This window comes from Apiospora phragmitis, assembly GCF_038363925.1.
Source record: "Apiospora phragmitis strain CBS 135458 chromosome Unknown utg000008l:1.0-3514335.0:1.0-3519231.0, whole genome shotgun sequence".
Taxonomy (NCBI): Eukaryota; Fungi; Ascomycota; class Sordariomycetes; order Amphisphaeriales; family Apiosporaceae; genus Apiospora; species Apiospora phragmitis.
In genome coordinates this window covers 2,668,113-2,687,922 of record NW_027117407.1, presented here as the reverse complement: position 1 = coordinate 2,687,922, position 19,810 = coordinate 2,668,113, and the positions used below count along the sequence as shown (strand labels likewise).

Below are 19,810 nucleotides of genomic sequence, written 5' to 3'. Positions count from 1 at the left end.
TAGCCAAGTCAGCCTAGAGCCCTAGGGGACGTTCAGTGAGTGGACAAGGAGTAAATAAACTAGTGCCAACACCGTTTCTCGTCACATCATAAACCCAGGTCACACACATGACCGTCAGCCACAGCCAACACCGACCTCTGTAGAGGCTGAACACTCGAGTACTGCAAAGACGTCCTCCCAATCTCCTCCTGCCGCTGGCGGTATGGCCGGACCGTTGGATCTAGTCGACGAACTGGTAGAGTCGTTCAACCGGAGTCGCGACTGATGCAGGAGCATCGTGTGGAAACAGGGACGGACCAGCATCAGCATCGACCAGACGCTGGCCAGCATGGTGGCCGAGATGGCTTTGGCGTCCGAATCCAAGCTGCATGCCATGTATGAGGCTCGCGGCGCGCCACCTCGCCTATGTCACCCGAGTACCTGACGGAGATACTGTTAGTTCCGGACAGGATGGGGAGCTGAGAGGGACAAGATGTCCTTCCACAGTGATGCAAATTCAGATCCAGCGGATAGAGTAGACCCTGTCCCCAAAACGAATTCGTACAATACCCACATCCACAAGTATCCAAATAGTCTGACAGACTGCAAGCTGATAATCACGGAGGCTCTGAGAGGAGACTTGTAACCATTTTCGGCAGGTGACAAGACATGCATATCCATCTAAGAACCGCCCCGCTGATCCTTTCCAAGTCCCATGGGACCCCCGCACCCCATCTCCCGGACGACCCGGCTAACATCTTGGCCGAGCCGCCATACTTGACGGTACTTTCCGGCTCAGGAAGGAAGCTCTACTTTCTAGTTCATTCATATCGCCGGGAGGCAAACCCTAATGCCCAGGAATCATAGGATTTCGGCGAAAGAGTCAGCTGCCAAATATGGCAAGTTGAATGTTCCCCAACGGTTCCCGGCAATATTCTACGAGAGTTGTCTGATAACAAAATCGAAAATGTATCAATACTGCTAGTCAGCCACGATGCAGTCGTCGAAAGCTGAGTACGGTCGGTAGATCCAACTTGATGGCTTCAACTTTGCAAGCACTTTAACGAGATATATCCACCGCTAAAGTCATTGACTTGTCTGAAGCTCATAACCCCCAGAATGGCGGATCAGACCAGGCTCTATCGCAGGCCAGACAACCAAATACCAAGTTGCAGCAGATACTGCTACCCCTGGTCGGTTATTGAATTATTCCAAGAATCTACTTCTCTATATGTGGAACTTTCATAGGCAACTGCCTCTTAGGTTGCCTCAACAATATGCCAAGAGCCAAGGTTATCGCCAAGATTGTTATCATTTCTTTTCGCGCAGTCGCCACCACGCAGCCGGGATACAGAGCCGAGATAGGTTCCTCCGAATGTCTGCTGTCGCCCATAACAATACATGTGCTATACTCTAGAGCAGTTGGGAGCGGCACCTATTGCTATTTGCGGAAGGTCCTTGCTTTTTCATGTAGCGGTCGATGGAGTGCCCAGCCTTGATTGCGAGAAAGCGAATCGTATCCATAATCCGTGGGGAGTATACAGATGGACTTCGTACTGACAGCATATAAGTATGTCCAGTGGCCCAACAAACACGGACACATAAATGCATATTGGCACACAACTCCCGACTTGACAGTGAAAACCGGCACCATATAGACGAGTGTCCTTCTTGTTCCCATTCGGTATCCTCACTCGTCTGATTGAAGGCCAAGTCAAGATGAAGACCACTGCTGCGTCACTTCTTCTAGCCGCCATGTGCGCTAGCAGTGAGGCTCGACCTCACGAAGCCCAGGTCAACGCTCAGATGTTCGGTCCTGCTCAGCTTCAAGCCTTCAATGCCCCTCAAGCTGTTTCTATGGCGACCATGAAGCAGGAAAAGATCGGACACAGGGAAGCACAGCGAGCTGCAGGAACCTACGATCGTGATAGATACGAGAGAGCCGGCCCCGCTGCATGTGTCAATGGAACCGCTGCTGGCTATGCTTGCAGCCGCGTTGACCTGTTAGACTTTCTCCGCCATCAGGACATGGGTGCTATCGAGGTCTTAGAGGGCAACGATGTGTGGGGTAAGTCTTCCGATGTCTTTCGCGTACCACGGAAAAGCTAACCTGTTGGAAAGGATGGACTTCTGCCGATGGGCGTGAGTTTGGCGCTGTCGGTCAAGCTGAAGGCACCGCTTTCGTTGAGGTCAAATCCGACGGCAGCTTGGTCTACTTGGGCCGGCTGCCGACCCAGACCGAACCTTCAACGTGGCGAGACATGAAAACGATCAAGAACCACATCTACATTGGTTCCGAAGCGGAAGGCCATGGCCTTCAAATCTTCGACATGAGGAAGCTTCTCGATATTGACCCAGCCAGCCCGGTGACCTTCCCCTTGTCGTCTCTTACAGCTCATTTCGATGCCTTTGGCAGCAGCCACAATGTTGTTGCGAATGAAGAGACAAACATGATCTATGTCGTAGGAACCGAGCGATCCCTGCCATGTCGGGCTGGGCTCTGGATGATCGATGTTCTCCATCCCGAGCGGCCTCAAGACATGGGCTGCGTGAGCTCGGATGGCTACGTCCACGACGCGCAGTGTGTCATCTACACAGGTCCGCAGGTGGCATACCAGGGCAAGGAGATCTGCTTCAACTACAACGAGGATGCGTTAACCATCGTGGACGTCAGCCGCAAGCCGTCGCCCGTGACGCTCTCGCGCACGACGTACAACGGCGCGACCTACACGCACCAGGGCTGGATCGCCAACGCCGACATGATGTATCTGCTGCTCGACGACGAGCTGGACGAGATGCGCAAGAACGGCCCCGCGGCTGACCAGCGCACCACGACCTACGTCGTGGACATCACGGACCTCACGTATCCCGTCTTCAAGTCGGTCTACAAGAGCCCTGCCAAGAGCATCGATCACAACCAGTACACAATCGATGGCGTCTCGTACCAGTCGAACTATGGCTCGGGACTCCGCATTGTCGATGTGCGCTCCATTGACCGCGACGAGGGTGCCTCTAGTGGCTTCATGGAGGCTGGGTATTTCGACTGCCGTCCTGAAGATGACGCTGTCAATGGCGAGGCCACCTTTGATGGATCCTGGAGTGTTTACCCCTACTTCAAGAGCGGTTACATCCTGCTCAACAGCATTGAGCGCGGTGTCTTCTCACTCAAGTACCAAGGCTAAGACTATTGACTAGGCTCATAGTGGCCGAGTGAGAAATGAAAACAATAAGACAGTAACAGTTACAGGCCGCTTTTGTTTATTCTGCACCAAGATAGATAGCGAAATGGCATTTGGCGATCACGTGCATAAAGTAAAACGGTCAACACTTGTAACACAATTCGCTTAACGTAATCCACGGTCCAACTGAACACACGGTTGAACTAAACACTTAAAATCGCATAGAAACATTATTAGTGCGTAACCGTGCACTTTAATCAGTTTTTTATTAAATTAAACCGGGGTTTTAATTTTATATTTATTATAAAATACCTTATAAAGTAAAGTTTTTAAATATTTTATAATTATTTTATTAAAAGATTTATTCTTTATTTATTATAAGGATTATTTTAATATATTTTAATTTATAAGCTTTAATATATTATTTTAAAGAATAAAAATTAAATAATATTATATTATACGTTATAAGGAATATAAAATTCAAAATCCGGTTTAATTTAAATAAAGATTAATTAAAATACACGGTTACGCACGGATAGTTTTTCTATGCGATTTAAAGTGTTCAGTTGGACCGTGTGTTCAGTTAGACCGTGGATTACGTTATGTGATACAGGAACTGTCACGGGCTTGTTCTGAGCAGGCCTGGGCCCTTCCCAACATAGCCTATGTCAATGTCAAAAGTGTTGATGATGATACATGGAGCACATCCGAGCCTCTAGTTTCTCCTCATGCTTCTTCATACGATGGCAATGTGACCGCAAACCCCCAAAGAAAGGCACCTGCATCTCTCCACAAAGTGTTATCTATTCTACGATAAGAGCTGGTAACATACAGTACTGCGGGGAAACAGGCTGGGGAGTTGGGTGCGGGGCACCTAGCAGGTTAATTGATTTCCAACTCTTTCCGTAATTGATTAGCTAACCAACCCTCCAATCACCTCCACATACCATACCCGCCGGCCCAGCAGGCTGGAAAGAAGAAAATACAACCGCAGTATTCATACTACCCGTTATTTCCTTTGAACCTTTATCGCCTAGATCTATAAGCTCTCTTGTCCATGCACACACGCGTGTAGTCCGAGACCGTGCCCCAATTGAGGACATGGCGGGGCTTTCGGCTCTCGAGTCTCTCCCCCACGAGATCATCCTCGAGATCCTGTCTTGTAGGTCCCCAGAATACGGCGCGCAGGCGCAAATATGACGCCGGGTGGAGCAACACTGACTGGGGTTTGATAATCCAGTTTTAGAAACCAAAGATATTATCCACTTCCAACGCTGCTCTCGGAGGCTCCTGAAGCTGAGCCGCGATAATGTTTTCTGGCGGACAAGGTGCCTCTTGACGTCCTCCTTCCTAGAGGGTATTAACCTCCGACGTGGCGTACGCCTCCCCAATATATTCGAAGGGGCTCTCAGCGACGACGCAGCCTCGCAAGACCACCACAGCTCTGACAGGGAACCCATTCCGCCGTTGGACTTCCCGTGGGCCTCTAGGGGGGCGCGGAAGAAGGAGATCCAGAAGATCACGGCGAACTGGGACCCCTCCTTTCCTGGTGAAACCATCAGCTGGTACGACGAGTACATCCACCGAAACAGCCCCATTTCAGTCTCGTGGTTTGAGCGGCCTCAACTCAGGGACGGCGGCTTGAAGGACACTATCGAAGTTAAGGGCGTTGCGGTTTACCAGCATGGTGACGAGGAAGTCTTCGCCGTCTCCCCCTCGATGACGGCTCTGTATGCTTATGGGATGTCAAAGGCATGCGCCCTGGCAAGAAAAAAGGTTCAATTTTGCAGCAGAGTAAGGCTAGGTTGCTCCGCATGGGTAGTTCCAAGAGTCCATACTTGAGCCCAGACTGCGTGAGTGTCGACAACGCCAGAGGCAGAGCGTTCTTTGCAGGTGAGTGGATTCATGGATGGCGAGTTGCTTTCCGCGCTACATTGAAGTGCGGGTGTCAATCTCCATATTAGATCATGTACTGACTCACATCTCACAGTGCAGGGCCATGTCGTGGAAGTAGACCTGGGAACACTTCAGGTCGTAGGGGATCAACCTTATGAGTGGACTATTACGACAATGTCTAGCGCTCAGCCGGGAGTTCCGCTAACTATAGGTACTCTCCATGGTATTCATTTGCATGATTCTAGGTATGGGCGTTATGTTGAACAAACTCGCCAAGAGCGTATCGACGACTTTGACAGATATTCGCCACGGCGATTATCACTACTGTTGTCTTCAGATCCTCTTCCCCGTACGCGCCGCTACCTCACTCAAACCCATTGAGCATATTACACCTTGAACAACCTGGAAACAAACAGGCGGTATCCGATGATATTTTTGTTGCCGGGCGTTTCTCCAACATCTTGAACTACGACCGACGCATGTTTCCCTTCAATCAAGGGCTCTCTCCACTCCGGCGCCAGACTCTGCAGCCTCACGTCACTCCCTTACCCTTTCTCCGGTGTTGATAGTGAACTCCGTCGAAAGGGCGAGCTCTCGATTGAACAAGTCGAGAAGATCAAGGAGACGACAGGGGGCAGAACTCTGGTTGCTTGTGGGGAGTACAATACCAAGGGCTCACTTGAGATATACGGCCTAGGGCCTCCGCTGCCGGGACAAGAGTCCTATGGGGTCAGTCTGAACTCGGTGATGAAAAACCGACAGACAGCTTCTAAGTCGAAGCTGCTTTCGGTGATCAACCATGGCACTTGTCTCGTGGTCTCGGATGGCCAGGGCTATTTGAAATGGGTTGAGAGGGACGGGTTTACCGAGGTCCGCCGTCACTACATTGGGCCAACTGAAAGGGTTGTTGATCACCCGTCTCTCTTCACGGAGATGCCCGGCTCTGGAGAGATTGCACGGAAGCTCCTATCCACACAGTCACGTCAAGCTAGTGATGACAAGTCCAACGACGACGACATCCTGCTGTGGACAGGCGAAAAGCTGGGGCTGGTTAATTTCTCATCGAAGCAAGGCTTCACGGCTGATGATTTCGAGGAAGGAGACACAAGAACGCCCGAGGAAGTGGCAGTCGAGAAAGAGAAACAACGCTATGAGGAGAGAATGAGGCAAGCCCTAGAGCGAGATGCTGACGGGGTCCGCTTGTTTAAGGTCCTTGGAGCAGGTATCGGCGGCTGAGGTTTGGGAGAACGGGGATAACGGCGATCACGAAGTTTATCGCGGCTGTTATGGATTCCCATCGCAGCGAGAGTGGTTTCCCCACTGTGGGTAGGATCATCTCGATATGTCCACGTCTCGTTTTCCCCTAGTCTCCACAGCGGGTTCTTTGTCTACTTCCTATCTGGTCCACTTGGCATTACGTAGCAGCAGCAGCGGTTCTACATACAATATAGCAGCGATAAGGCAGTGTGCAAGCGCAGCACCGAAGCAATACGATCACAAGTAGGTAGGTAAGTGAACATTAAAGTTCCTGCTTGGTAGACCCCCTCTGAGACACTGAGATAACGTGGAATAACGACTGGAATAAGAAGGAATAGACCCTGAAAGTCGCTTACCTACTCGAGTACTGAGCATCAGCCAAAAATTTGTGGTCATGCTGTGTGCTTTATGTTGTGGAGAAGCTTCTCACGCCATCTCATCTCTGTATAGCGAACGAATCCCTAGTGATAAGATGGCTATGTGTAGTCTTGTGTAACATATAGGCTCTAGGCAAATAAGCACAAGGAGACTCCGGGAGGGTGGTTATGGAAAAGATCGGTTCTCGGAGCCATTATTTACTTGAATTCAAAATATAGCCCCGCATACGTTGCCGGGCTTGCTTGGAGCTTGAAAGCAAGGCGGGTGATCCTGCCAATTGCCAATGCCGGTGAGGCGGGGCAATATGCTCAGTATTCCAAATGCGCGGTAGTGGACTTGGAAAATGTGGTGATCTATGGTCAGACGCAGGAGGTTAGGAGGTTCGCTCCAGCAGTCGGGTCCCATCAAGTGGTAAAGTCGAAGTCTTGTAGTACGTGTACACTGGATACCCTACTTGACTGCATATCGTACTGTTTTGAGTGCAGCATACCTACTTCTCGCCGAGTCCCATGCAGCCTACAGCCTATTAATACCATCGACGTTCTCCAACAAGAACCTTTCCATTAGAGGCAAATTGGAGTGGAAATGACTGCCAGCCTCGAGAATTTCCTTCCTTCTGGTTTGCCTTGCTGTTGTCGCAGCGAAACGTGAGGCAGCCAATGAGAAGAGGCAATGCATTAAACCAGTGGGCAGTTTTTGGCCAGCAGTCTACCGGTAGCAGTCCCCCCCTGTAACCAAGCAGCCAAGTGGGTGATCCACTGGTCCGTGTCTGATCTTCTCGAGTGCAGGCGCACATGTCCAATTCAGTCGAGCAACGTGGACGATGCCCGTTGTTTCCCATTCCAAATTCTGAGATATTTGACGACATCTGTCGACGACTTTGTTTGTCAACTTCCCGATTAACTACAGCTTGCCCCGGCCGGCCCAGAGCTCAGGTGGTTTTTGCCACCATGCCCCTCCACAATTTTGGAGTCGAGTCTAGACGTGCCAACTGTACTCTAGTCTTGGGGATGGTACAGCACCGTATGTATGCAAGTGCAGTCCGATGCAGTGCGGTGTGGTGAGGTGGACAGTAGTGGGTATGCAATATGCTATGCTGTACTCAACCTGATGAACTGCATTTGCTGCTGTCTCAGACAGGGAAGAGAGGGTGAGAAGAAATCAGGTCTGAGTGATCACCGAAGGACAGATTGGCTGCATGGGGGCTTACGGCGACCGAGTCAATATATCTTCCACACCGCTGTCTGCCGGGTCATTACTGCAACTGCAACGACAAAGCTTTGGTCATCCGTCCAGTCCAGTCCTCTAGTACAGGCATACTGTGCCAGGAAGGGATGTGCTTGGCTGGCTACAGTAACGCTCCAAGCTCTCCCTCTTTGAACCCTCTATCTGTTTACCCACTCCATCTGAACCATCCAATCATCCCCGGTCGAAGGGTGTGATCCGCGGTCCCGGCAGTCAGAGTGCATCCCGCGTGCGCCGTGCTGCAAGCGCACACGCCCAGCGCATTGTATCCAAGGAAGACCATGCATCCTTTTAATGTGGTTCTCCCTCTCTTTCTAGGTTCTGTCTAGGTTAACCCTGGGTCCCATTGCCTCGAACCTGAAGACTGGTTGCTGCTGGTCGACTCTGACTCTTGAGACAACCACGATCCACCCATTCTTTGTTCCAATCGGCTGTTACATGGTGTCATTCCGTCCAATAGATGCCCAGTGAGGCAAAAAGCTTCCTCTCTCTCCTCCTTCCTTTTCGTGTCTGCCAATATTCTTTTTGTTTTGTTTTTACAATTCGTCCAAGGGTTTTTTGCTCTCGACCTCTTGTGTCCGAGCTTCCACCGCACTGCTCTCCGTGCTCTACCACCCTGGTGTTCCGTCTCACACCGCATCTGCTGCTGCAAGCAACGATGTCTGCTTTCTGACGGGTGTGAAGTTCTTACTCAGTCCCCCAACAGATCGATCACTTGCATCTTTTCATCTTCTCCTCACCAACATCGACCCTTCGTGATCTCTGGCCTGTGTCCGTTCCCTCCATCCTGGTCAGTCTTGTTGCCAACTATGATCAATGGAGGGCTGGCATCTTGGAGGGACTGCCATGGAGCGGTCATCAAGTGCCTCCGCCGTACCCGATCATAGGCAACTTGCTTATCCAACACTGGCCGGAGGCAAACGCTACATTGATAGATATGACTGTTACATTCCGTCGTATGATGAGACACTGTTTCGACAGTCAAAACGCCCACGATTAGCAAGCCGCCTCCAGCAAGAAGACCGGCCAGCCTTCTTCATCATCAAGGAAGCTGGTGATCCCTGTGTGGTACCAGACCGTAGCCCCCACGGCATGGGCGCAGCGGCGAGGAGCCAGGTCGGCGAGGTCTACGAAAGTGTCAACTTCGCAGCACGTGGGCATAACGGCTCCGTTTACCAACGCACACCAAGCGGGTTTTCGCCGGCTGTTGAGGACGGCACGTTGGAGAAGGCGGATGGCGACCTCGACAGTCGCCTGGACGACTTAGCCGCTCGCATGGTCCAGAGGCACATCTCACAGCGTTCTCGGCGGGGCCGTAACACCAAGGTCGAACGAGTCTTGAGGAGCCTTATCTCGCCCAGGTCTCCAGGCCAAGAGTTTACGCTTGACAACGACGCTCTCGAGAGCATATTCTATGCGGCAAACGAAATCTTCTTCTTCGGCAGTCTCAAGGGTCGTGTCGATTGGGACTGGTCCGATCGTTCCAACGCTAAGTTTTGCAGCACAATTATTGGGACCACGGCGTTGCGGGAGGCGGCTCATACCGGAGAGATCGAGACTCTCATCATTCTCTCACACCATTACTTGAGGGATAAAAGATATAGCAGACGGCTGCTTATCTCTACGTTCTTGCACGAGATGATTCACAGTTACATGTTCGTTCGCTGTGGTCACAGCGCTCGACGCTGTGGAGGGCACACCGAGGGCTTCCGCCGCATTGCAAAGCTCATCGATATATGGGCCGGGCCCGAGACGTTATTCCTCAGCAATATGGAGGCAGACCTGGACGCTTTCCGTCAAACACATATTACGCACGATCACGACGACGTCCACAGCAGTTGTAACTTGCAACTCCCCAGGCATGATGACTGGGCTCCTCCCATGGCCAGGTCTCGGAGCGCCTGGCCTGATATACGTTAACTGGAACGCCACAGCTTGCGAAATGGAAGCAAGCTCAATCCGATGTCTTTTTGGCTTAACGTTATGGCATTTTTATTGGGAACCATGGGTTGGGATTTCTTTTGTTTACTTGAAAGCATGGCACCGGCGTTCCATGTCCTGGGCTGTGTGGCATTTTTTGGGAGTCATGTATTGTTCATGGGTGTACTAGATCCGGGGCGCATTAATTGTCAGCTTGTAGATACTCTTATCTGTGTATAAGGCTCTCTCTCTCTCGGCGGCTTCAAGGGTTACTTGGGTTCTGGGATACGGCGGTTTGGGCACTGTTCTTTGTAGAAATTCTAGACCAGCCAAAGAGACTGGTCTACATTGAGATGGGCAACACAGGCACTCATCTATCTATTGCATGTATTACCAATATATTATAAGCATGAATCTCTGGCCAGACCAGTTGCAGTGCCCGTACGCCCCTCTGAATGGTGAAGGTCAAAGTAAGGCTGTCATCTGCGATTATGATCCGAGTCAATCAGAAAAGGAGTAGTCAGTAATACTACATACATGTAGACAGGCGCTTGGTGTGAGACAGCTCTTGATCCCCACAGCCTGCCTGCCTCAAGGCGAAAAAAGAATATGCCCTCCTGATCTGCCTTGAAGACACGCATTCTGCATCGGCATGTGATAATACAATCACGTTATACAGCTTGCTCTTCCTTGGGAGCCTGGGGTCCAATTGGACAGGTAGCCTGCTTCCCAGACTTACCAGAATCACAACTACTACAATGAGCCCGCCTGATACTGAAGAGGTAGGGCAATGAGCATGCCAGATGGTGAGTTTTCTACTTGACAGCGGCAAGCTTATGACCCTACCCCTACCTACTCACTCCTGCCACCTCCACTACAAAAACAATCTGCATCACTGAAAATTCCAGTAGAAAACGCCATCCGGCCCATCACCTATCTATTACTAAGAGGCTTACTTGGGCTCTTGTGTTCTTCTTCGCTCTGCCTCTCCTGCTGCTGGAGGTGTAACCTGTGCTTAATTAGGGCTGCGACCAACTGGCATGATGCCGACCTGCTCTGTAAGGTCTGTAGGGCCAGTGGTGATGGTGGGGAGAAGAAGGGGATCGGAGAGTAGGGAAGGGAAGCGATGTTGAACTCTGCACGTGGCTTTGGGATTTGTCTGAGTACGGTATTAGGGAGCAACAGAGTACAAGGCCCTCATGGAATTATATTACACTTTCCCGTCAAAAGGCTCCCACGCCTGTTCAGGTCCTCGAGCGGGTTAAAATAGCCGTGGAGAACCAGTGTCAAAACGGAGGAAGATTAGGAGAAATAGAAAGAATACATCATCCCCTTACATACCTCGCAAGTACCAGGTCCATAATGGCTGACATACGCTGGAATCGTACGTATATGCTTGCAAGTCTCTATCTATCGATTTTGTGTGGAATACCTGGGGGTGTTAGTGTTCCTTTTCTGAGAGGTTAGATGCAAAATAGGGGAATCGACGACATAGGTATCATAAGGATGACACCTCTTCAAGCAGCAGCGGGAGGAGGAAGTTTCATCTCATGCTGCTTTCCTAAATTGTAAATCAAGTAGGGTGATGAAGGAGTGTCTATCAAGTGAATAGTGAACCAATTTGACTACCATAAGGTGGGCCACAAGCTGTGTCCAACAATACGCACCTGTGACTGCGAAAATGATGTGAAGGCAATGTGACAATGCGATTGTTTGTGAATATCCAAAACACCAAATGAATATTCTCGATTTAATCGCCGACAAATTCCACCAGCATGCAACACAACACATGCATACCCCATACTGCAATCGTCGAGACTGGGGAACACTCTGTGATCCATTGCATCTCAACACCACCATCTTCCCAGCAGTGTGAGCCTCGTAGTATCTGCTAAGGAGAAAGCAGACAATTCACAGCATCTGAAGGCTCTTGTCCTTTTTTTGTTGGTCCATCTCAAGATCAAGGAATGTCACAACCTTTCCCCCCCCCCCCCACAGCAGCACATCAGTCGTACCTTCCCTCGTTTTCCACTTCACAACCGGTACTACTCTTTCTTCCGGTTGCACTTCTTCCTTCTAACGGTGTTGCCATCTTCCCCCCAATTCCGTCTCAAGTCCATCATCATCTTGAAGTCGAGTTTTTCAGGTCTTGACAGCTTGTTTGGAGTCTTCAGGTAAGCCCACCTGCCTCCTCCCCTAACCGCCCTCTCCTTCCAACCGGCCAGTGGACTTACACGCCTCGTTCTAGGGCGGCAAATTTTTGTCAGCACCTACCTGCGATCCCCGAATTGTCATTTATTCTCGCAACCATTAGGAGGTAAGTGGCTGCCTGCTTCGCACCAAGGCTTGGTTACCCGCGATTATCCCTTGACTAACACGCATTCCCTTCCCAGGTTTTACTACCAGTCATCATGCCTGGAAGCAGCAAGCACCGTGGAGAGGGCGACTTCCCCCCTCTTTCCTCAGCCATTCACCTCCGGAGCTTGTACATGAGCAGACTCCAGATCGACCCAAGCGAAGTCTGACGCCCCGCGGCCATATCTTCCGCGATTTCAGCGAGGCCCACCGCAACATCATAGGAAACAACCGGTTGAAGTCGAACAACCCATTCGCAACCCCAACTCATGACTCTAGCCATGATATCCCTTTGCAAGACCTTTCGAGCCCAAGTCTACCTGACAGCAATGGAAAGATGCTCGGCGGTCAGCTGTCTCGTAGACCGGCCGAATTTGTATCGGCCTATCCTCAGCGCTTGGACAGTGGCAGGTCTCTCACCCATAATGAGCGTATTTCCCAGAGTTCTTCGATGTGCGCTCTTTCATCGGCCATTGAGAATGTGTCTGATTTAAGCTCAGAAGAGGTTGTGGGCGAAACGACAGCCAAGAACCAGAATCCCGACGCCTCCAAGAGTACGGTTGGAAAGATTCTTCATCGGTATGTTGAAACGGGCATTAGGAGACAATCAAGCCATGGCAGCTTGAACCAAGATTATGTCCTCACCTTCCCGAAAATTCGAGGCCGCAATCGGAACTCCAGCCAGCCAGCTCAATCGCATTCGAACCCCCCCTGCCAGAAACCATCTGCTCAGGACAGTGGACGGGCAGGATCTCCGGCAGTAAGTGAAAGGTCCCAAGGCTCAAGGTAGTATTATCTAACCATCAATAGGGCAACCGCCATACGAAGCCGCTTCTTTCGACGCCTACTCGCAGTGTGTCACCAAACAAGTCGATGTTGGATACACCTGATGACGATGTCAGAACCCGCACGAGGCCGTTGTCCCATGAGGACGTCACTATTACCGAATCAGATCCTTCTTTCATTGATGAGGACACCTTGAGATACTTGAGACATGATCATCGCAGCCTTTTGCCCATGCCATTGCGTGTGCCGTCCGATGCCAATGATGTATTTGCCGACCCAGTTCACCAATCTGATCCGCGTGTCGAAGCCAATTCGTCTTCAGAAGGTGGCAGCTTCTTCGATTCACACAGCGATCCCTTCAAATACGACAGCAGAGAGTACAGAGCAGTACTCCAAGCTGCCAAAGAAAGGGAGATTAGCCAAGCTTTGGAGGTCGGGGCAGATACGGAGTGCGCTCTCACGTATCCTGGAAACAAACCAGCAGGGGAGGATATTGTGAATGCCAATGACAAGGTTGACAGAACTGCTACCCGTCCACATCTGGCCCATTCAAAGGGAAGTTTCTTTGATGCCAGAACGATGGATGCTCTGGGTGGCTATGGACCAAAGCCAGAGTGCGACGACGGTGATATCAGAATGATTATCATGACACTAAAAGCACAAGGGCACGTCCTCGACAATGAGTATGCACATGATCACTTGTTTGGCTTGGAAGCCAAGAGGGCCAGTGGCACACGCGCTGCAGTTCCGAGGAGGCGACAAAAGAGGGTGACTGGGTCACTGAGGCGACGAGTGAAGTCGGATTCGACACTGGTGCTACTGCACCATCCAGTGATGATGGTGCCAGCCAGGTCATCAAAGCTACAGGAAGCAGTGTCGCCGATATTTCCGACCACGAGAGTGATGAGGCACCACTAAGAAGATTCAACTCACGCAATCACATACTCCGACATCCGCCTGGTGATATTACTGCGTCATCGAAGAGATATAATGTACGCGACCTCAAAGACACCAAGCAGCGGGTCATGCTCCCAAGGCCGAACATTCCGCGTGTCAATGGGTTTGCCCATAATTCGCTGCGGGTCAGACCGGACGTTCCCTTCAGGTCGAACCTGCACCCTTTTCCCCCAAACATGCGACCACAGATATCAAACCCCTTCACACGGAGACGAAGCGGATATCAGCGTGCTGAGCCTAGCAGCTACTTCAGCCACGCACGAGATCGTACTAAGGCTTCCAAGTACGACTTTCGTGACTCGGGTTCCAGCTATGGACAAGTAAGCGCCATGAATCAAGCTACCAGAGGTACCTACGACACTCTGCCATCCACTTCGATGGGTTCAATCAACACGCACAAGGTCCTGGAATTGGCTAATGCACAAGTTAATCCATATGATGAACGACGTGACACGGAGATCCAAAATCCAGGCCCGAGTCGTGATCGCAGCATCGAGGACGCCTATTTCGATCCTGGGGAGCAATCTCAACCCGTGGCGACAGTCAGTCCTACAGATAATAGGACTACTCCTACAGGCACGAATTTTCCTTTCCCCCTTCTGGATCTACATGAGGCACAGGATTTGCAGATGAAGCAGAGGGAAAGTGGTGTTACAGACGAAACTGAGGACAGCACACAAAGATATCAGCGTGCGATGAGTGGCACGGTTGGCCGGGATATGGCTACGCCTACTCAACTGCAACAGCCACGTCGTGCTTACGTTCATCGAAATTCGAGCACTAGACGGTTTCGGAGGGCCTCGACCCTATCTTCATGCTTTTCGCCACCTTCTTGGCTTGTAGGCGGAGACAAGAATGGGCTGGCTGTTCTAGATACGCCCACACCTACAGCAGGAGAGCGTGGTTCTATGACGCCCATCACAAATGTGAATACTGCGAACTCCAAGGCTCCCAGAATCAACTGGTTCACCATCGGGCAGCCACCGCGCCAACCACGGCTACTTCCAGTTGATAAGAGTGCTCGGAGAAATGGCGGACATGCAATTGACGAGCCCAGCGTCACCGATGTAGAGTCCGCCGAAGTCGATATCACGTCTCCTTGGGGCTGTCAGCGACGTAAGCAGTTCTTCTACATGACATTGGTTCTGTCTATTCTTCCTTTCTTTGGGGTCATGGCATTGCACGGCTCTTTCAATACACTTCTTGCATCTTACACGGACGACAAGGTCTTCCGTCTCACCAAGAAGCAGAGGGACACGATCAAGTTGATGCTCGTGGTCGAGGCAGTAATCTACATTCTCATCGCCATTATCGTCATCCTTGTCCACGTCTCATAGGCTAGTGGCCATTGACACGCCGGGGCAAGCCCGACTTAGGACCGTTTCCTGCAGTACAGATTGGCTGACACTACAACAACCTTCCTCCAGCCCAATCTTACCCAACACACCGCAAGGGCAGAGAATCTACCGATATGCCGTCAAGACTGTCTTTCGGCATCACTCGCCTGTATGTTGTGGCCCATACTTTTTCATATACCGACTCCGTTGCTTGGAATATCCGGATCCGTCGCCTCATCATTCGGCCTGGGGACCCCCCTGGTGCCATGTAATAATACCAAAAAGTCAGGTGCATTTGGAGACACTTGACATATGTTTGCTGGCGTTGTTAGACACTCGTTTCCCAGCACAATGTCAATCAAAACATCCGAGGATGGGTTGACAGGTTTTCTTTACATTCGACACTCATTTGATTCTGTTCTGGCTCCCAAGGGATGCTATTCTCACTTTGTTATGTCTTTTCTTTCTTCTTCTCGTGGTCAACGTCCGCCTCTTTACAGGATGAGAGCTACACGCAATGATAGATGTTCGCTAGCGACACGATATACTATTGTGAAACCACTTGGATCTACACCCGGATGAGTTTCTACACAATGCTCGCCGATACGAGTCGAGCAACCCCGCCCTGCTGGACCTTCTTTTTGGGATTTCTCACTCTTGCACAATCTGGTCTTGCCTTTGGAGTTCTCGGACGGTATCAATCTTGGAAGACAAAAGCAGGTAGCTATTGGTTTTCCCCTTTGCATGAGGGGTTCTGGTCTGGCGAAGCTTCGTGGAAATGGATCACATCGTTTGAAGTGGCATGGGCATGGATGAATGCTGGGGAGATCTCGACAGTTCGTATATAGACAAAAATGTGGCTGTATGAAACAAAGCCTAGGCTTATCCTTTGCCTTCGTATGTGATCCAATGCGAGTGACATGACACAGCTGTAAACTGGCTGGGGCTGTTTGACGGGTTCCTCTGTTCACAATAAACGATACATCTCAAGATCTCGTCAACTGAAGCTAGTTAGACGCAGGTTTTTCGACAAGCTACTAACTACATACACAAATGACTCCCCTTGACGGCCAATAGAAATGAAATGGTATCTCTCCAGTGCAACAACCAGAGTATGCACAGCTCCTCCCTTCTCTTAACTTTTCCCATGTAAGCGGTAGCACAACCCTGCCGAGCAAAAGCAGTCCACAATGGCACACAAATACTTACAGGCAACCCAAGTCTGGCTCTCCTGGCTACATGGAATAACAAAGAGGATGAACGAACCTGGCCTTAGAAAACATGGGCTTGACAACAACAAACTCCTTGCACAGAACGCGCTGTTTTACATACATCCCGCCTGTAACGCCTGACTATGCCTGAAACCTCCAGTGTCCTCATCTCATGTGTTCCCTCTTTGGGTACGTACGAAACGTTCTCATAAGACTCGTACAAATCAAACGTGTCGATCCTCCTAACGTCGTCGGGGTCTGATGGATCTTCAGCAAGGTGTTGACTGGCTCACCGACGTCCATCACCCAGCCACCTTTCGAAGCTACATTATGCCGTCGAGTCTTTGACAAGCGTAGGCGCTACTCGTCTCTTTTTCGGCTGGCTGCCAGCACTTCCATCGTTCTCGCTCTCGCTTGCTTCACGCTTTACACCAGTAGCTCCTGCAGTAGTTGCGGTACTGCCAGCGCTTGGTCGGGGTGTTTCTGGGGGCGTTGTGATAGGGACGCCTGTGACTTTCCCGGAACTGGCAGCCGCAATTCCAGGCACGCTGCCACCAATCAATGTTGGATTCGTCATGACAGCCGCTGATGCTTGTGTGGTGACGGATGATGTGCTATTTGACCGCGCTGGCGATGACGGCCTCATGCTGACAAACGATGCCGTAGTCGGGGAGATGGCGCCGCAAACGAGCTCGCCGAGTTTCGATGTTGATGCGAGACGCCGTGGAAAGGTGAAGGAGGCGCAAAGGACGTGGGCGTAGGCAATGGGGTGGCTTGGTTTGAAGATGCTATGCCTGCAGATGGCTGGGCTTTGGACGTGCCCATCTCGCCAGTATAAACTTGTCCCAATTCCCCGGGCTCGAAAGATAATGTAGAGCAATATCCATCTGATGATGAGATAAGCAATGTTAGACCGTCACTCGACCTGATCAGGTGTTAGTAGGTTGTATTCTGCAGGTTCACTCTGCTCCATGTAACTTACCACGCCAAGTCAGTGAAAGTCGCAAGATGAAGATTGCTGACAACACAGATGGGGGTCATTTGCTGCGTATCATACAGAAGGACTGAGTCTTGGGTAGCCACCGCATACATCACGCGATACGGCAAAGCGAATGTTGGTTTAGGTCCTGGTGTAGACGCGCCTGTCTCCAAGTTGAGAGGTTTTGACGGAGTACCGTTCTTTTCTGATTCTGTCGCTGTTGTCGCTGCAGCCGATGTTGGTGGTGGTGGCGGCGGCGGATCCATCACTGAAGGCGCAGGAGACAGTTTTGAGATTGGCTCAGGCAACGCAGGGATTGGGTCTTCAGCTGACGACGTATCGATGGTGATGTGTTTGGTTGCAGGGGGATTCTGCTGTCTTAATGTGTAGAGGACCGGCGAGCACTTGACAGCCACAGAAGGCTTTTTGTGTCCCGGCAGATGTGCAATAGGTGGTTTGTTAATCCCACCTCGTGTGTATATATAGACGGTGTTGATCACCTCATAATTGTTGGTGGACCGAGCCCCTTCTGCTGTAACATGCTGTATCTGATACTGGCCGGCCGGGGTAAGTAGAAGACTCCCATCCGGGGTAAACGTCAATCGTCTGAAGAAGGAAGTCAAGGTTTCGTTTGCGTAAAGACTAGCGTTTTTCATCCCCGAACTGCTCGGTTTGGGCGACGGCTCCATGGGCATCACTGCAGGCAATGGAAGTGAGGGAGCAGGCGAGACGGAACGCCTCGAATGAGAAGAAAAGGAAGACCGTCTGCTGTGGCTCACCACACTGGGAGGGTTCATGGGCAGGGGCACCGAAGTTGGCGTACCAGGGGCCGAAGGGACAGGCGAACCCATGGAAGCCCCCGGCGTATCAACAGCGGCCGCGAGTTGCTGACGGTAGTCGGGTGCGGCGGGACTCTCCGAGGTAATGCGTTTCGGTGGTAAGTCCATCTTGGCGTGGCTGGCAACCTTGGTGGTCTTCTCGTCGTGGTTGTTCAAGGTGTACTGGCCGTCCTTGGTCTTCAAAGAGTAGATGTGCACCGACCTATCTGAGGACTGGGTTGCAATGTACTCATTTAGAGGATCCCAAGTCACGCCTTGTACGTAATGGCTGTGCTCGGCAATCTGTCGCACCAGAGAGCCAGTTCCTGCGTTGTAGATGCGGGCTACATTGTCCATGCTTCCGATTATGAAGTAGGCGGCATCCGGAGACCAGGCAAGGTCGTATATCTCGGCCCCCGTGGAGCGACACATGTGCTTCGCCCGCCATGTTTCCTTGTCCTCTCGCTGTTCGCTGCCAAACACAGGCTGTTGACTGTCCGAGGGGACCCAGAGAATCACGTTGCCATCGTCACCGGCCGACGCGAGGACTTCGCCTGTGCAGAAACGACCACATGTCAGTACTCTAGATCATAGGTTCTTCGAAAAGCCGGTGCTTACCCTTTGGAGCCCATCGCACGACATTGACAGCCTGGGTGTGCTTTGCCAGGGTCGACAGATACTCGACCTTCCTGTCCTCGCCTTCACAGTCGACCTTCCATACGCGGACGTTATTATCTCCTCCACCGGTAGCTAGTCTGCCCTTGCCGTGAGGTTCGAAGTGAGCTGAGTAAATGGGCGAATTTTGGTCGTGCCAGTGTATGATCAATGGCGTGGACTTCATCTTGGCGACCCGAAAGACATACGAGGGCCGTACACAGTCGGGAGAGGTTGCGATAGATGATGGGTTAGGTAGTTATGGTAATTGTCGGTTTGATCAACACTCAGGAGGCTGTCGTGGTTGCTCACGAGCCTTTTATTATTAAGGTTGGTTGGCCGTTGCCCCGCGAGCCTCACCGAAGCGACGGCAGACTATCAAGGTCGGGGAGCAGCTCGATTGGGTTGATTGGGGCGCTGATAGGTGTATTCTTGGTTGCCTTAGCTGGCTGGTAAGCCCGTGTCTTGGCTAAGTTAGGGAGGACTCTAAGGTCTCAGCTGGGAGGAAGTCGGAATACGATGGATGATTGGCTGCAAGTCAATCAAGTGTCGACGAAGAGACACCCAGCAGATATATTCCTGGTTGGATAATGGAACCTCTCGCCGAGCTGGGGGTGCCCCTTCCTTTACAATCGGGATGGTAAGCTGAGATGGACTGATGGACAGCAGATTGGCAAAGAAGAAGACACGAGGGAGGGATGGATGGGTGGTGCGTGAAAGGGAGGATGATGGAATCGAGTGTTTGACGAAACTTGAATCGCCGTCCGTTTGTGCTGTGTCGAGGATGGGCAATCGACAAGCAACCAATCAAGCATAGCTGATATAAAGGACAAGCAAAAAGGTTATACACACGCAAGCC

At 51.2% G+C, this 19,810-nt stretch overlaps 5 protein-coding genes across 5 annotated transcripts; 4 read left to right on the top strand and 1 right to left on the bottom strand.

Annotated features, from left to right (window-relative positions):
* Nucleotides 1-1,698: 1,698 nt before the first annotated feature.
* Nucleotides 1,699-3,161, top strand: PG994_009249 (uncharacterized protein; the record flags this gene model as incomplete). The annotated part of the gene is made up of 2 exons (XM_066860658.1): nt 1,699-2,047; nt 2,101-3,161. 2 exons carry the CDS (start codon nt 1,699-1,701, stop codon nt 3,159-3,161), a joined length of 1,410 nt encoding a protein of 469 aa, XP_066714247.1.
* Nucleotides 3,162-4,354: 1,193 nt separating this feature from the next.
* Nucleotides 4,355-6,290, top strand: PG994_009248 (F-box domain-containing protein; the record flags this gene model as incomplete). Its single annotated transcript, XM_066860657.1, has 5 exons — nt 4,355-4,364; nt 4,405-4,888; nt 4,963-5,051; nt 5,149-5,192; nt 5,553-6,290. The coding sequence occupies 5 exons, from the start codon at nt 4,355-4,357 to the stop codon at nt 6,288-6,290; spliced, it is 1,365 nt and encodes a 454-aa protein (XP_066714246.1).
* Nucleotides 6,291-8,780: 2,490 nt separating this feature from the next.
* On the top strand, nt 8,781-9,854 carry PG994_009247 (uncharacterized protein; the record flags this gene model as incomplete). Its single annotated transcript, XM_066860656.1, has 1 exon — nt 8,781-9,854. One exon carries the CDS (start codon nt 8,781-8,783, stop codon nt 9,852-9,854), a length of 1,074 nt encoding a protein of 357 aa, XP_066714245.1.
* Nucleotides 9,855-11,216: 1,362 nt separating this feature from the next.
* On the top strand, nt 11,217-15,289 carry PG994_009246 (uncharacterized protein; the record flags this gene model as incomplete). The annotated part of the gene is made up of 4 exons (XM_066860655.1): nt 11,217-11,238; nt 12,248-12,969; nt 13,020-13,678; nt 13,741-15,289. 4 exons carry the CDS (start codon nt 11,217-11,219, stop codon nt 15,287-15,289), a joined length of 2,952 nt encoding a protein of 983 aa, XP_066714244.1.
* A 1,539-nt stretch (nt 15,290-16,828) lies between these two features.
* On the bottom strand, nt 16,829-19,138 carry PG994_009245 (WD40-repeat-containing domain protein; the record flags this gene model as incomplete). The annotated part of the gene is made up of 4 exons (XM_066860654.1): nt 16,829-17,294; nt 17,318-17,425; nt 17,483-18,851; nt 18,916-19,138. 4 exons carry the CDS (start codon nt 19,136-19,138, stop codon nt 16,829-16,831), a joined length of 2,166 nt encoding a protein of 721 aa, XP_066714243.1.
* Between the last annotated feature and the right edge of the window lie 672 nt (nt 19,139-19,810).